Source organism: Tribolium madens, unplaced genomic scaffold (assembly GCF_015345945.1).
Source record: "Tribolium madens isolate multiple individuals breed KSU strain unplaced genomic scaffold, Tmad_KSU_1.1 Scaffold_91;HRSCAF=231;Tcas5.2_LG7, whole genome shotgun sequence".
Classification (NCBI taxonomy): domain Eukaryota; kingdom Metazoa; phylum Arthropoda; class Insecta; order Coleoptera; family Tenebrionidae; genus Tribolium; species Tribolium madens.
The window spans coordinates 4,480,073-4,496,675 of NW_025401063.1; the positions used below are offsets into that span (position 1 = coordinate 4,480,073).

At 30.5% G+C, this 16,603-nt stretch overlaps 1 protein-coding gene across 2 annotated transcripts in view; it reads right to left on the reverse strand.

Annotated features, from left to right (window-relative positions):
* The window catches only part of LOC123012156 (RNA-binding protein fusilli), a 41,763-nt gene that overhangs the window by 12,477 nt on the left and 12,683 nt on the right, over nucleotides 1–16,603 (reverse strand). For both annotated transcript variants that reach the window (XM_044409981.1, XM_044409980.1), the window contains exons 2-5: nucleotides 10,704–11,076; nucleotides 7,207–7,296; nucleotides 2,633–2,687; nucleotides 2,035–2,145 (exon numbers count right to left, since the gene is read on the reverse strand). In XM_044409981.1, the coding sequence (XP_044265916.1) occupies nucleotides 2,035–2,145; nucleotides 2,633–2,687; nucleotides 7,207–7,296; nucleotides 10,704–11,076 (629 nt within the window). The remainder of the gene's footprint in view (nucleotides 1–2,034; nucleotides 2,146–2,632; nucleotides 2,688–7,206; nucleotides 7,297–10,703; nucleotides 11,077–16,603) is intronic.

Here is a 16,603-nt window from a genome sequence, read left to right on the forward strand (position 1 = left end):
ATTTTCATTTTGACTTATTTCTGTTGGAAAAATCATTTTCCAAGTTTTTTTTACTACAGGTTATTAGAAGAGGAAACAAGGAAGCTGTAACCTAAATTGTAACTTTGTTCAATATTAAGTATTTGTATATTACTTTTATTAGCAAAATTTTTGTTCCTTTACTAAATAATTATAAAAAAAACATATACAAGATCATCAGTATCATTAAATAGACATAAAAAATGTCAAATGTCAAAATTTTTTGACAGATAGAATTTTTGTAACATTTTTCTTTCTTACTTGAAATTTTTCTCTGGGGCGCGAGTTCTGACTCACCCTGTAGTATATAAGTTATCGRTGTTTTTTTTAAATTAATTTTCTAGAAAAAAAATCAAATTTACAAACAAAATGTATATCAAAAAGGTATTTTTATTGCCCTTTTTAATCTTTATCAACTCTTTTGTTGTTAACAGATGGTCCCTTAGGACTATTTAAAAAAATGGATTTGGCGTAAAACTATATTCCACTATTCTTGTAATAAAAATATGTACAATAATGAAATATGTACAATAATCAAAACACAAAAAATTGCGTGGTAGCAGAAATGTTTAACAAGTCTCCGTTTTAGAGTCGAAATATTTAAACACTTTACAAAAAATTCTTCAATAAAAGAAGATAAAAAAAGATAAGAAAAAATAATTTTAAGGTTCCTTTATGTTAAAATTTATTATTCAAAATTTTACTTACTTTTAAAAACTTAAGTGTTACCTATTCTGAGTTTACGAGTTTTAAAAAAAGGTTAAAAAAAGTATTTACAAATACCTAAATCTTAAAGAGTATTTTTATTTATAGATTCGGCGTGAAAATATTATAGCATTTTTTTGATATCTTAAAAATCTACAGTTAAACATTTACAAAAAAAAAACAAAAAATGGTCAAGTATAGTGAGTAGTAGCATAAACTTTTAACACACCTTCGTTTTAGAGTCGAAATATTTAAATACCTAAGAAAAATAGTTGCTGTTAAATTTGTCAAAAAATTGATTATGAAAACCAACTATTCTGATAGCGACTCCTACAAAATGTAATTGTTTCGATGTTCTAAATAAAAGTTTTGTTATCTTATGTATTTCAAATAATATTTGTCCAAGAATGCTTATTTTACAAACTCGATTTTCAGCCAGCTCATAACAGTTTGTTTATTTTGTGTCGTAATGATATAAAATAACAAAATTGTAGTATTACACAAAATATTAAATAATTTTCATTGAATTATTGTTTAAAATTCTTTTTCAATCAAGGCGATAACTGGAGAAATTACCTTCACATTATTCTGTTTCATTGTTTCTAACAGCAATTGTGTAAATCAAATTCAATTTTACAAATTACAAAAGCTCGGTTTAATAATAASACCACACAGAATAATAAAATTATAGTCTTTCTCGTGTTAGATGATTGACAAGTTAACGACACACCTTCACAGGTTTGTACTTATGAACAATAAAAAAATTAGAGCAGTTAGTGCCCCAGGATTACAGGATTAAAATTGTTCGAATTCCAAATTTAATTAAATATTCCAYAAAAAACACATTTTTTTGGATTGCAAACACAGCAAATAACTTTGCTAACCAAATTTACTAATAATCATTTTAAAATTGCAATGTTATGAATGGTAATTACTGTTGTTGTTGTTGTGATAATGATTCTAGAATGTCATCCGGATTTATCTCTGATTGCTGTCAAGCGATGGAAAAATCTTGAAAAAATTCTARCAAATAAAAATAAAAAAATCTACGAGATTTGAAGGACACAAAAACTTATCAAGGGTAYGAGATAGGTAACTATCCGAACCCAAAATATTTGTAATAYTTGAATTAATCATTTCCACTTCCTGAATCATTACTGGAATTTAAATTTATATTACGAGATACCCAACATTATTTTCCAATTAGTCTAATCGGTTTTTTAATRTCCAAACCAGATWATTTTACACCTTACGAAATATAAAAATTGCGATTTCAGTTTTCAGTACTTAAATTAAATGAAAGCTAATTACTTGGCGACATTGAGTCCGCTGAAAAACTTGGCGATGTCCTGATCGCTGCTCTGCCAGGGAAGTCCTCTCGCCCTTACCACGCAGTTGCTGTCGATCTCATCGTCTTTGGAACTGGAAGAAAAAGATAACACAAAATAAACACACAATTAACAAATACTTTCACCGATAAGACAAAAATGACGTAACCGTAATAACAACCCTGAAACTGTGATAAAATATTGAAACGGTCGCGGCCACGTGGTCGCGAAACGTACCTGTTGAAAATTTCCCGATTTTCCGACTGAAAACTACTGGAAAACTCACACTCGCGTCGCTGCCACAAAATCGACTTCAAGGCAACTTGAAGAAACTGAAACGTATCAGTAATTTGAAAAAAAAGTCGCGTTTTATCTTTATTCGAACGCGACTGACCCCAATGTGTCAGAAAAAGACGGAGACTTCGACGTGAGCTATTATCAATAGCACGAAGTGGGGCACTTAATGTCAAACCCGATTGGTTCTGTTCAATAACTGATAAGAAAAAGTGATATTCATGAACAGACGACGAAATTCGGAATCACACCATCCATCTCGCAAAAAAATTCAAATTTCTACTCACCATATCCCGGGCTCCAGGGTCAGGTTTATCGTTTCGAGCGCCTCGAACCTGTATCCTGCAAGAAAACGGCCAAATCAATCGAATTTCTTTCRAGTTTTTTGTTTATGCAACATCTCCGTTTGAAATGTAATTGAACTAAAAACTGCTTATGCAAGTCGGGTTCGGTTCGTTACACTTGCTGAATGGCATTTCTTCGCATATCCGCTCGAATGAGGAAACAACCCCCAGATATTGGAATTTTCGCATCGGCTCGCAACCGTTGGCGATGAGAGACTGGACGAGGGTCACGACGAGTTTCAACCCTTTGACGAAGGGGTGAGATGGCGAGACTTGCAAGGGATGCGAGTACAGTGGGGACAAAATTTCCAAATTCTTGCAAATCATCTCAAGGTCGCAAATTTCAATCTTTTGCGATAATAATGCAAACGCAAATAACGTCACAAATGTAAATACGTTCAAAACTTCATAAAAATTCAACGATAACATGAAGCACAGAGTCGGAAAGTGCTTTTTTATCGCACCAATTATGTAAAACTCATTTCGACTCAAAGAATAGTGACATGAAGGCATTATCGCAAGAAAAGCGGGTCAGGTCGCTGGGCCGTCTGGATTATTAATTATTATCGTTCAAACATTATCTTTGAGCGGTTTTTGAACCAACATTGCGTTGAAACTCCTTGARATAGAGCAATTAAAAAAWATATAAAGAATCGAAAATCAATCTTGTGTGCCCTCTGAATCAAAACACTTACAAATGATAGTAAAGCTATAAATTCACTCAATCAAAATGCGGTGTGTGGGATCAAGGATTTTGCAAATATTTTATAGCGTATAAAATTCAAAAGTGTCCATCTCTTGAGTGGTGATAAAGGACATCCAAATGAGTTACAAAYTAATTCTTGAACCTTTTTTCACRAGATATAGCTCTTCAAAAATTAGATTTTAGGTGAAGTTTTTGACCGTTCAGATCATACAGGGTGTCCCAGAGAGTTGAAAAGGTGGACCTTTAAATTATAAAATTAAAAAAAAAAATGTATAGGTAATAATAATTTAATGCATCACCTAAAAGTATTTACAACCATACAACATGTCTCAAAAATAAGTTAGGATACAAATTTGTGTTTTTTTAAATGAAACACCGTATGTTTCTTTGCATTTTTGGCTGTAGCCTTTTGAAACAATGTTTTTACGCTAAACTTTTATTAGTCGATTTYGCTTAGTTTTAGAAATAAGACGTTTTTTTGACGAAAACATGCACTTTTTAAAAATTTATTACACAAAAATTAAGGCAGCTAGAACAAATTTTTTCTCACTTCTGCTAAGAAGAAACTACAAAATTTAAAACTTTAGCAATTTTTTAGTGATTTGCATTTGTAAAGATTAATATTTTGAGAAGTTTGTTAAAAGTTAAATGACTTAAAAAATTTAAATGAAACACCCTATTTTTTATTTTTGCATCTRATAGATTGATAAATTGATCTAAAAAAATAATGTCTAGAATTGATAAATGAAAAGATATTTAACATATTAATATTAATTGTAGCAACAATGCCTATCGATATCTGACCATACTATGGCAACCATAGTAATCACTTATCTGTTGATTTATTGAGAGGTTGTAAAAGTCGTTATAAATACTGAAATTCGAATTATTTTATTGTAAAAATAAAGAACACAAATGTGATTATTAAGTGATATTTCTTCCATCTTTTGTGAAATTGTGCACTTTTTGGCTACTGAAACAAAGCAATTATTTTTTTTATGTCTAACGTTAAATATCTTTTTAGTTATTGATTATAAATAGCTAAAAGTAAATAATTTTAAAAAGATAATTTAATAATCTTCTAAATGCAAAAACAATAAATAGGTTTTAAATTTTTTAAGTTATCAACAAACGCCTTCATTTTTTTTTTCTTTGCAAACACACTAAAAAAATGTTATTACTTGTACCTTCTTCTTTGCAGTAGTAAAAAAAATATTTCTATATATCTTAGTTTTTGTGTGATAAATTTTGTGTCATAAAAATCTACATCCCAAAATGCTAAGAAGCATATGGTGTTTCATTTAAAAAAAAAACACAAGTTTGTGATGTATTGTATTTTTGAGACATGCTGTATAGTTAAAAATAATTTTAGATTAGGTTAGTACCTATCTATCAATGTTCTATATAATGTTTTTTTAATTTTACAAATTAAAAGTAACTAATGGACTTTACCAACTCGCTTGGACACCCTGTATGTTTTTGAAATTAGTTAATGGAAACAACAGATTTTGCAATACCGGTTGATAAAACAAACTAGCAAATTCAACAATATATTAAATCTGACAACATCGGAAACAAAAGAGCTAAGATAATATGGAAATTGGTAGTTCTGTTTTTTCTCAAAAAAGGCTTAAAAAACCTTAATTAATTTGTATGTTAGCGAAGAGTTTTCAATCATCACTCGAGAGTTGGCCCCACACTTTTGAATTACCCTGTATAACCGGATTCTGTTTATCTTTGCACAATATCACATTAAAATACTCTTAATTTCTTGGAAATAATACATAAATAATAAAGTGGCGCAGAAGTAATCCATTGAAGCACAACAAGCGACTGCTTGAATGGGCTTCGCTAACGAGCTTTTTATAACATTTTTTTAATTTGATTTGAGCATTTTTGAAAAAAAGCTATATTGCTATATACWGCTTTTTTATTTTGAGTTGTTTATGCAGTTTTTTTTAAGAAAAACAAAATTTTGCCTAAGTTCTGACACTTAGCATCAGAGTTGAGGAACAAACAATTGCTTGAATGATCTTCTGCAACGGGTCTTTAATACTATTTTTTCTATTATAAGCTTTTTATGTTGTTTTTAGAGAGAGAAAAGGAAATTTTCCATAATTTTRAGACACGTAACAGTGATATTKATGAAGRTATTTAGAATTAAATCCTCAAGATTATTTCATGTATCTATSCCACCGGAAATTTGTSAAATTAGTAAGAATAAGAATATTGAAGATTTCAACGGCACTCTCACCAACATTAAAAACRTAAAATACACTGAGAAGCTGTTAACGCTCCCGAACGAGTTCGTTAATAGTTAAATTAGGAAAAAACTYCATAAAATCCCCTTTTGAAATGATTAAAATTGTATAATTCATTTTGAATTTTGAATAAATCAAGCATTGTTTTATTAAATTTAATTCTGGTTCTTAACCCCGTGTAGAATTCAATGCCGCGACATAACAAAGCATTATTTCCAAATGAAAAATTAATTAAGCTAAGTAGGTACAGTAACGGCAGAAATTAATGAAACTTTTTGGATAAGTGTAAACAATACCTTGAGTTATCTCATCCACTGCCCACTGAAACTCAAATTCCAATTCGATACAATTCAAAATTAAGTAGAGTGAACTCTGCGAAAACAATGAAATTACAATTAAAGGTTTAATTAACTGCAGTATTCCATTCTAGTGTCTCATTTGCATTTCGTCTGCATTCTCCATAAATTAGGAACATTACKCAGATATGTGGTTGAAATGAACATTTAAAAATACAAAAAAAGATTCATTTCTAAAAAAACTCCTGTCAACAACATTCATTTTCTGCATCCTTCTAAAGCAAAACGACGTGAATTAAATAAAAGGTCTTTCCCCAAGAGTCTCACAAATTGATTAAAATTGGAAACGTGCGGCCAGGAATGTAATAAAATTTGTAATGAAACGTGAGAAAAAGTCGTTTCAAGTTTAATCAAATAAACGAATTTGGTTTCGAAATACTGACGTATTTAATTTTTATTTTCAACAATTTTTATAACAGCCTAAAAATATATTGCTGAAGAGCGGCAAACGTAAGCAAAAATCATAATTTTTATACAGGGTAATTCATATAAAACCACAAGTCTCACAAACTTGAATTGACCAGACAGTTTTATATTAATCACCCTGTAGAAAAAATGTACATATTCCGGTTTTTCCAATTTTAAAATTTACCGTATACTTATCTAATTTTAAAAAACCTGAATACCTAAACTTAACTGAATACCATGTAAATGAGTTAGTCAACATTTTACATTTTTATAATTCAAATTGTTTACAATTGTAAAAAACGTAATTTTGCCAAATCAACGTATTATAATAATGCAGCGTCGGACAAAATGATAATTAAACGAACTGTTAACATTCTACTTAGTTKACAGACCAATAAATAAATGCATTTTTTTAACGCCATAATAGTATTTCTTATATTTTATTTGCGTCACACATATACAGGCTGACACAAAATTTGTGCTTATTAGATTTGTCAATTGTCACTATAACAACGCTGTTTCCATAGCAACGTTGTGACAACTACCGCCACCTGTTGAATCTCGATCTACGATAAATTATAGATTTCTTTATCGTTTCATCAGCAATCAGCCTACTAGATAAGTGGCAAATACTTAAAAATAAATAAACAAACGACTATAGATTAGCTGTCAATGTTGTTAATATACAAACAAAAAACTTTCAACACGTGTTACAAACAGTACTTGACCTCTGATAACACGCAGGTGTGAGTCAAGAGCCTTAAAATATTTTTTTCTATGACTTACCTTCCGAAATCAGCCTTTGTACAACATTGACCATATCCTTAGCCTCTCTCTTGTAGAATTCATTCTCAACTTCGGGTTTAATTTGTAAATCTGTTAGAGTTAAGGAAAAAGTCGATAAAACACCTGTGGACTCACCTGGTTTGTAGGTTAACTGTAAGTATTTGCAAAACTGAAACGTTCTAGCGATTACGAACTGTACTTTACTCTTATCGGTGCTAAAACGCGTTTTTTCTTATCGCTTATAATATTTAAAAATCGTGAAATATTACACAAACGGCGGCCAACTCGACCAGTGGCGTGCGTCTCTAACCGTTCCAGCAATTTTTTTTTCAAATTTGAATGAAACACGTCGTATAGTGGAATTTAATCTGTTGTAAAATGTGTCTAAAGCGCTCGACGTGTGTGAAAGATGTAGACTTTGAATAATAAATAGGTTTTTATTGCTTTGGCGTAAGAGACACGTCTATGGTCTGATGATTTAGAGGTTTTGAATTTCATTCTGAGCGGTCACAGTGGCTGTGCTACGTCCGCGTGCTGACATCTGCCCTCCGTTCGTGTAAACTCGCGAAGATTTCTTGTTGGCCGGTAATTACAACACGGTTTTGAGATGGCGACTGCGATAAAGAGGAATATTTCATTCCAGCACCTGTTGGTCAAGTTGGCGAACGTTCAACTTTTTCATGTCGGACATGCAGATAAAATAATTAAGGACAAATTTAATCAACTTTCACTTCCACGAGCTATTTAGAAATTATCATTATCTCGCAGGAAAAAAAATATTGCGAATTGTGTGACCACAAAAATGTATTCTTTTGCAACGTATAGCGAATCGAGGCGAAATTAAAATTTGTTCTTAAAGTGGTAATGACTTTAAAATCGAAAAGTTGTTAAATTTTATTTGCAATCAAAAGTGCATAAACCACATTCCTCCTGATTATTTGCATACAAATTGGCGGCCATTTTGACAAGTTTCCTCTCGCAATTATGACAGTAGTGTGTTTTTGTTTCGTGTTTAATGGCGCTCTCCTGCTGTCACTTGAGACTTCCTTTGTTTTTTTCTACGCTTGCTACATGGTGTGACACCTTCCGGGTGTCAACGCAGTTCAAATGGCATAATAGCGATGATTTTTACAAGAAACAAGAATATTGCAGTTATAATAAATTGATTAAAGCATAAAAAACGATTGTAACAATAATTATAAATGACGAGTCGCGTTTCGTAAAGATGATAATTATTGTTATTTGCTGGAAAGGATGTCTTCAACATATAAGTATACTACTTGATGTAGTAAACTTGCTACAAGTGAAGRGCAAATGTCAAATAGCATTAAGGTTCTTATAAAAAAGAATTATGTTTAAATTGTAATAAATTTTAAAAAAATAGCAAAAACCAAGTTGAAATATGTTTCACACATTCAATTAAAYTCTGATCAAAGTGGCCTATGAATTTGAAATTACGTTGGCCACAGTGGAAAATATCTGAATATGTAGCTTGATAATTTTATAATTTTTGACTGTTGTGTGTTTTGCAATGTCGCCAACTTAATTTTTAAGTCGCAAGACGCAAGCCACTTTGATCAAAAATTCAGTTAAACGCATAGCCTCATTATTTCTATAAGAAAGTAAGTTCTGGATTAATTTTGATTTTAATTAATTAATATCTAAAATAAATGGAAACCTAGATAGAGTGAATTTTTTATAAGAATTATTGAGACTCGGGATTTTTTATAAACTAATTTGGTTACAATTTTTTTTTCTCAATAATTAATTAATTTATTTCATTTTTTTCCAATATTGCAGGATGTAGTTTTTTTAATATTTATTTTTGAATTATTAAACAAAGCCAAGAAAAAAAAGGAAAGTTTTATGTCTCATAATCGACAACAAAATTTATGCCAAAAATTTTTGGTGAAAAATGTTATGTAAATAAGCATAATAGACTCATATCTAGACAATAATTGTCAAGGTTTGCACACAGATAAGTATTTAATTACGTTTAAATAATTTAATTATGTAACAGGTTACACTTTTATTTGGAACAAAAAAAATATCACTTTGTACTACTCGTAATATACAGTTATCGAGTGAAAATTAAATAAATTCGAAAAAATGAATATTTATGTTCAAAAATAAACTACTTTAAGATAAATAAAAGAGATAAGGACAAGTTTATAAAAGTCCTCATAAAAATCGAGTCATTTCTTTTGGAAAACTGAGTGATGGCCCTTTTTTGTTCATAATTTTTTTAAAATCTTATTTTGAAATTTGACAGTTTACAACTAGGTAAGTACTCTAGTAGAATCTTCAAACTTTCGGTTATCAAATGCAATAAAATTTAAAAAAATATTTACTTAACGCAGAGGGTTTCACAGCTGTGATTTTTGAAAACAAAAATTTTGACAAAAATTAACATACTATGTCAATAACTATGACAGATAAGTACCAACAACTTGGACATGTTTTACTCAGTTTGGAAWGACKAATTCAAAAATGTTATAAAAATGGGTGATTACCATTTAAAATTTCAAAGTTGGCGCCAATTTCTAGTAGTTTCGGAAGTTCAGCCATTTTGAAAATAATTTGGTTAAATCAAAAATGATCGATTTTGGTCGCGTACAAAATTTCAAAGCCGTAGCTTTATTGGAGGTTCAAAAGTTTTTCATGTAAATCCTACACGAATCACCCGGTATGCCTACGCATTTTGATAAAATGAACAAAAAAGTATAATTGAAAACTAAAGCATCAAAATCAAAATTTTATAGGGGAAATTTTATTGTTATCAAAAAACAAAATATATTATTTTTAAATTTGAATTTTGACTAATCTCCAAATTTTACATTTTATACACAAAAATACTGAAAAGTGATAAAGCAAGAAAATAATTTTAAGTAAAATCTGTCAAAAGTAGACACTTTTAATTAGTTCCAAAAAGTTGTCTGTCTTGTTTTTAACAATTATGCTAAATATCAGTAACGAAAGAAATTGCATATTTATAGATTCAGAGCAATAAACCAGTAATTTCCAGTTAATAACAGTACCTAATCTTTATGCACTAACACGGAGATAATATACAGGGTGTGCCAAGTTTTAAATTTTTCTCAAAAATCACCAAAGTGACTTAGACTAAAACTTTTCATTTAACATATCATCTGTATGTTTTTCAGTGTTKCYAAATTATTTTGCAACAATTAATTTTTGTAATCCGATCATGGCGGAAGCCTACTGAAAAACAGTAACCACAACACGCTAGATTCTACCATTCCCAAAAGAAATCCAGAAGAACGAAACTCGTTTAAACTAGATCTATAAAATGATACGAATCCCACGAGATTATAAAACCGAAATGATTGCTTCATTTCTCAAAAATAAACCCACAATGCATACCCACGGTTGTTAAAACCAGCACTGTTCCAAAACAAGTATTTTAAAAAACGGAAGTCGCGTCTTGTGTGCACTTAATTTTTTTCCCGTGAACATGTGATTTGACAAAAGGATACATTCTAACATATCGGCGACACTTTGGGGTATTTCTTCCGTCTTTCTCGTAAACCTGGCAACTTCTTTCCTGAGGTCATGGAACGTGCTATAATAACGCGGCAGATCGATTTCCTTCCTACATGCTTCCGGATACAGACATTGCCTTAACGGTAATTGGCCGTCTGTTAAAAGCCTGAAGCCGGCACTGTGCGGGTCTATGTGTAAACTACTGCAGTACGCATCGAATTCGTTGAGGGCGTCCTCCAATTGCCTTCCAGATGATTTTATGAGTTCGTCGGTCAAAACCGATTCAGATGTGAGCTGTTCGGATAGGATATTTTCGTTGATGTCGGCGGTTTGCGGCCTGATTGGGTACTGCTGCACGCCCACAATCTGRAACAACCAAGAAATGTGCAATGTTAGCTCAAATGGCTGACTTATGGCGACTTGACACTGTTTTAACACCATTTTTTCGATTACTTCCAAAAATACAGGGTGCGCCAGAACTCGCACCTCAAAGAAAAATGCCATATAAGGTAAGATACCAGGAACTTGGAAAAAAAGTTTTAAAATTTTATATATAAAAATTTCAAAGTTAGGAGAGTTTGAATTTTGCACCTTGACTCTATTTATTTCTGTTGGAAAAATAATTTTCCAAGTTTTTTGCTACTACCCATTAGAAGAGGAAACAAGAAAGCTGCATCCTAAATTGTAACTCTGTTCAATGTTATTTGTGGCTTTTATTGGCAAACTTTGTTGTACCTTTACTAAATAATTGTAAAAAAACATAACAGGGTATGTCACGAGTGATAATGAGCCTGACCACATTTGAACTGCAGCCAGCAATACATTTGCATAGGCTTCATGGATTTGGATTATGAATTTTAAAATTAATAAAACATAGTTATCGCGTGACTGACACAAAGAAATTGACAAGACAGGAAACACAATTTTTAAGGTTATTGTCTATCTACTATTGGAAAACACTTTCAAGCCTTTTTGGAGCTTTTCTATACAGGAAACATTGTCTTTACAAAAGAAGCATTTTTCCCAAATTCGCCATAAATGAGAATTAGATCTGTTTTCTCATCGTTCGAATGCATTTTGAAATTTTGCTAATGTCAGTTGTGACATGGTTGTGACAAATAAAATTATCGAAGCAAAGCTATCGTGGATTCATAATTCGGTTTTTCAAACAATGCGATATCTAAAACATCCACGTTAACTTTGCAAATGTATTTTGTATTTTCAATTCCGTCAGGCTCATTATCACTCCTGAAATACCCTGTATACAAGATCATCAGTATCATTAAATAGACATAAAAAATGTCAAATGTCAAAAAATTAATGTCAAAATGTTTTGACAGATAGAATTTTTTAAACATTTTTTCCATGTTCCTGGTATCTTATCTTACTTGAAATTTTTCTCTGGGGCGCGAGTTCTAGCGCACCCTGTATAAACACCAATTTTAAACTACGGGGTGTTTCACACAACTTTACGAGGCTTGCGCCTAATGTACGCACTCAAATATACAAAAGTCACAAAACAATTTTTGGAAACTCATGACAGTAGTTGTCAAACTAATCACTGTAAACTGCAGTTTTTCAGAAACCATAATCATTTGTTTTATCAAGAGATGRCATGAATATGATTCTAGTTTATCTATCTTAATCACTRACTAACAAAAAACATTATAATTTTTTAAAGGATAAACAAACCACAGAAGATTATCCAATTTTTTCAAAATTCGTAATCGAGTTGTAATCGGAATATGTATTATTGATTGCATCTTACAGATGCAGGCCTMGTAAAATTATGTGAAACACCCTATATTAGGGCCCATTGTGGCTCTTTTTTCTCCAAAACTTGCAAATATCAAAATGAAAACGAAAACGATTTTGTTTCGCATTTTAGCACTTTATTTTTTGCAACCAATTCTTGTACTTAGGGCCTCATATTTGTTTGATTAAGCTAAAACCCATTTTTTGGGGTTATTTCGAAAACTGTAGGGCATGCCTTTTGATCATTATTTGCTAAAAATCATGCTAGCCTTGAAATTAGATTGAGACGTGTTCAAAAATACCATTATTATAAAGGGGGCGAATTTTTTTCACGAATTTTTTTTCACAAATTTTTTATTTTTTTTATTTTGAAAATTACGACTAGACTATATCTAAAATGATTGCCTAATGTTTTAAGTCAATTAGCGTCGAGAAAACTACAAAATTCGCAATAGATTCGAAGTTATGGGTAACCATTTCGACTTTATGAGCAATTTGAGTTTTTCAGCAATAACTATTTATCGTAGGGCAATGATATTTTTTTTATAAGATAGATTATTAAATGTGCTTTTTAACGCTACCAAATATAAGAGGCTAGTGTCAATAATTCYGGAGTTATTGGCAATATACCGCTCCGGGTACAGAAAATTTGTCAAAAATCTCAAAATTGAAAACTTTAAAATTGATTAAAATGCACTTCAAGAGGGTCTAAAAGAGTATAAAACGTCGTAAAAATACAAAATAAAAAAAAATTATATGAATATATTGGACTAGAACAGAAATACATGCCAGGAGCTTGGTGGCGTAGTGGTCACTACTTCCGGCAGGTAGTTCAAACTCTGCAAAAGTCGGCAATTTTTCTCTAATTCTAATCCAAATATTTAACATCAAGTAAAATTTTGTTTTAATCTTATTAGGAGCCTCTAAGCGTTACAAAGTTTTGAAATTTAAGATCCAAAAACGGTTCCATTTTTTATTTTTGTAAAACAAACGTGGTGAAGCGGTTCCACTAATGGATGCATTTAATTTGGATTGGAAATCGAAGGTAGTAATAGAGGTAGGTAATAGCAGGTCAGTAATCAGTCACTTTTCAACCTCCGTCAAGGTTAGAAAAGTCAATTAAAAAGTTCTCGATTAGTAAAGTAAAAAATGTGATAAAAACATGACTATTGTTCATTTACTAATTTTTTATTTAAAAAAATAAATAAAATTTGCTTTAAGAACTTACATTGAAGAAAGACGAAGCGCTTTTTTATCTTTTTCACAAAATTAGTGAGAAGTTTMCAACAAATGTAAAATGTACAAATGTTTTCATTATTTAATAACTCAGTGTTGCCAAYTGATTTTTTTGTCACAATTATTTGTAGTTAGTAAATCAACGGTTCAAATAAAAAAATATTAAAATGAGTAAAAAATACTGAAACCGAAAAATTGAAAATGATTAATCATAAAATAAAAAAACAAATATCCTTTTTATTAAATTTAAATGTTTTAATAATAAATATTATCAAATTTAGACGTTTTATGTAATTATTTATCAAATCGTCGTGGAAAATGARTTAAATGAATGTTTTTCAGTTTTAAAGTGGTCATTTTTTCGACTGAAAAATTTCCACACTGAAACTACAGACTTACTTATACAAATTTTGTTAGAGCAGAACGTCACGTTTGAGATAGGCTTTAACTAGGTTAAAGATAAAGTCAATACTAATCTAAACATTTTTTTATAAATAACTGTCTCCTGAGTCTGTTAATTTTTTGAGAATTTTTTTTTCATATAATTCAGTATTTTGTTGTGTAGACAAACTATCACTAGCAAAAATTAGATAATTTAATTGCATCAACAAACAAACGGTAGTAGATAAGAGATAACACATAGTGCGTGAACTATGGAACYAGTGATGAGATTTTGAGACAATCACATGAATTATTTACAAAAACGTGTCTTTTTTTCTAATTTTTTTCAGAAGTTAAACTATTGCTAATACTAGTACTAGTTGTTTTTTTAAAAAAGAAAGGGTTTGAATAATTTTCTTCATGTTTCTGCTTTTCTGCCGTTTTTTTAAAATCGAGAAAGTCATAATACGTTTATTTTTACAGTTTGTTGCTTGAAAAGCCACAAAAATACACCGGTACTTGTGACCCCTGACCGAATTTCCATATTTTTGACATCAAAGGAATTGTTTCACAATATTTACGTGACTTGGTAGATTATAGACGTTAAACAATGACAAGCATATTGCAGTGAAAACAATGTTTACGTATCGTTCGTTTTTTCAAAAACTGTGCGTTCTCAGTAAAATATCATCAAGGATTATTAGTAAATATTAATTTTAGTCATACTTTAACACACATGAAATATTGCAGGTCAAAGATCCCCCATGTGTCATCAATTTAATAGTAAAATTATGATAATAATTAATGAGCAATCGCCGACCTTCTTACGCAAATCGATTTTTTACACGTTTCGCTTATTCCCGTCATTCTTTTACTAAAAATAGGTTTTGCACACGATGAATTCCGATTCTAAAAATTCAAATTGTTTTYATCGTTCGTGTTTTTAACCAGACCGATGATTTCCTTTCAGTTCATTAATGACACAAAAAGAGACACAAAGCGGATATCCTTTACTTTTTAATTAACTCCATCGATTGCAACAACACGTACCCAATCGTCTGAAATTTGAACTCTAATAATATTTATTATGGTTTTTGCGTAAAAATCGACCAGTCATGCCTGAATTAAATGCAAAAGCTTTATTCTCACGAGTTTTCAGGGTATTTTTGTCGCAGTTTGCATGACAAAACGGACGTCTTATTGTCTTGATAAACACACAGTGAGGACGTCCTTGACTCTTCAAATTACTGTATTTTCAATATTACATAATTTGTTTGTTTTCGTTAAGTTAACTCCGTTTGTTAAATACAGTGTAGCTGGGGAAAAATTGTCGTTAATCACACGTGTGACGTCGATTTCAACGATGGGTCACAGCGCGAGCTTCCAATCGAGCTTTATATTATTTTGCAATTAACGCTRTTTTTGTCTAATGCAGTTTAATTGTTTCTGATAGCGTAATTGGTSTGATAACAATTAATGTATTTACAGGCAATTTATCACAGAAACYCGTTTTACTTGTGCCGTTTTTCTAGGGTCCAAGGATTTCCTATAAATGACGCCAACAATTAGCATTTTTTCGATTATCGATGGACAAAGTCTGCTATTATTTCGTATGCAGTCTTAATAAAGTGGTAATTGACTTGCCAAAAAAGTGCTTAATTCACTTATTTGTTCAATTAAAAGTCAAGGATGAATTTAATTCACTGAAAAAAAATTACAACTGATTAATTACTAACACTTTGAATTTAGAGGTAGTTTCGGTCTGCTTCACAAATTCTCTTGAATTGACTGTTTTCAGCAACATTAATTGATTTAATAACTTTGACTTTTGCTTTAAAACAGTCGTAATAGTTTTTGTGTGAAAATTTCTTATTAAGATAAATCAAGTCTACTCAATTGATTCTCATCGGAATTACGCAAATTAGCATTTTACGAGCGTGCCCTAGACTAGTTCTTCTGACCTTTAAAGGAATGTGGAGTCTATTGAGTTGTTTAATATAATATTCCAAGCATTCATAAAGAGGTTCAAACACGTTGAGGATATTATTGCAGCTTCCGAATTCATAAAATTTGTCATTCAAAGTTATTGAAAAAGTAGGTAAATTGTTACCGTTTGTATTGTTTTTAAAGTGTTTCATCCGCTTCAGTTCAGCTCTCTTATGTAACAATGTTCTTCTCTATTTTTTTCGTTTTTTCAGTTSACTGATTTCACATAATTATGATGTGTTTCATTGTTTTTTCAAAAAAAAACATTTATGAAAACCATTTATTTCAAACGCCTAAAAAGCTTAAAATAGTACAGAACTTATTTTCTCGTTCTTTTGGTTTAAAAAATGATTTATTTTTGAAATGTTAACTAAATCTTTAATTGCTTTATTTTGTACTCAATGTTAAAGAATGCTTTTATCAACTAATTTCAGTAGATAAAGTAGTCTTTTATTGTCTAATGAAATAAAGTAATTTTTATCTACTGTTTTTATTAATAAGTACACAAGAATAAATACATAAACTAGTAAAGAAA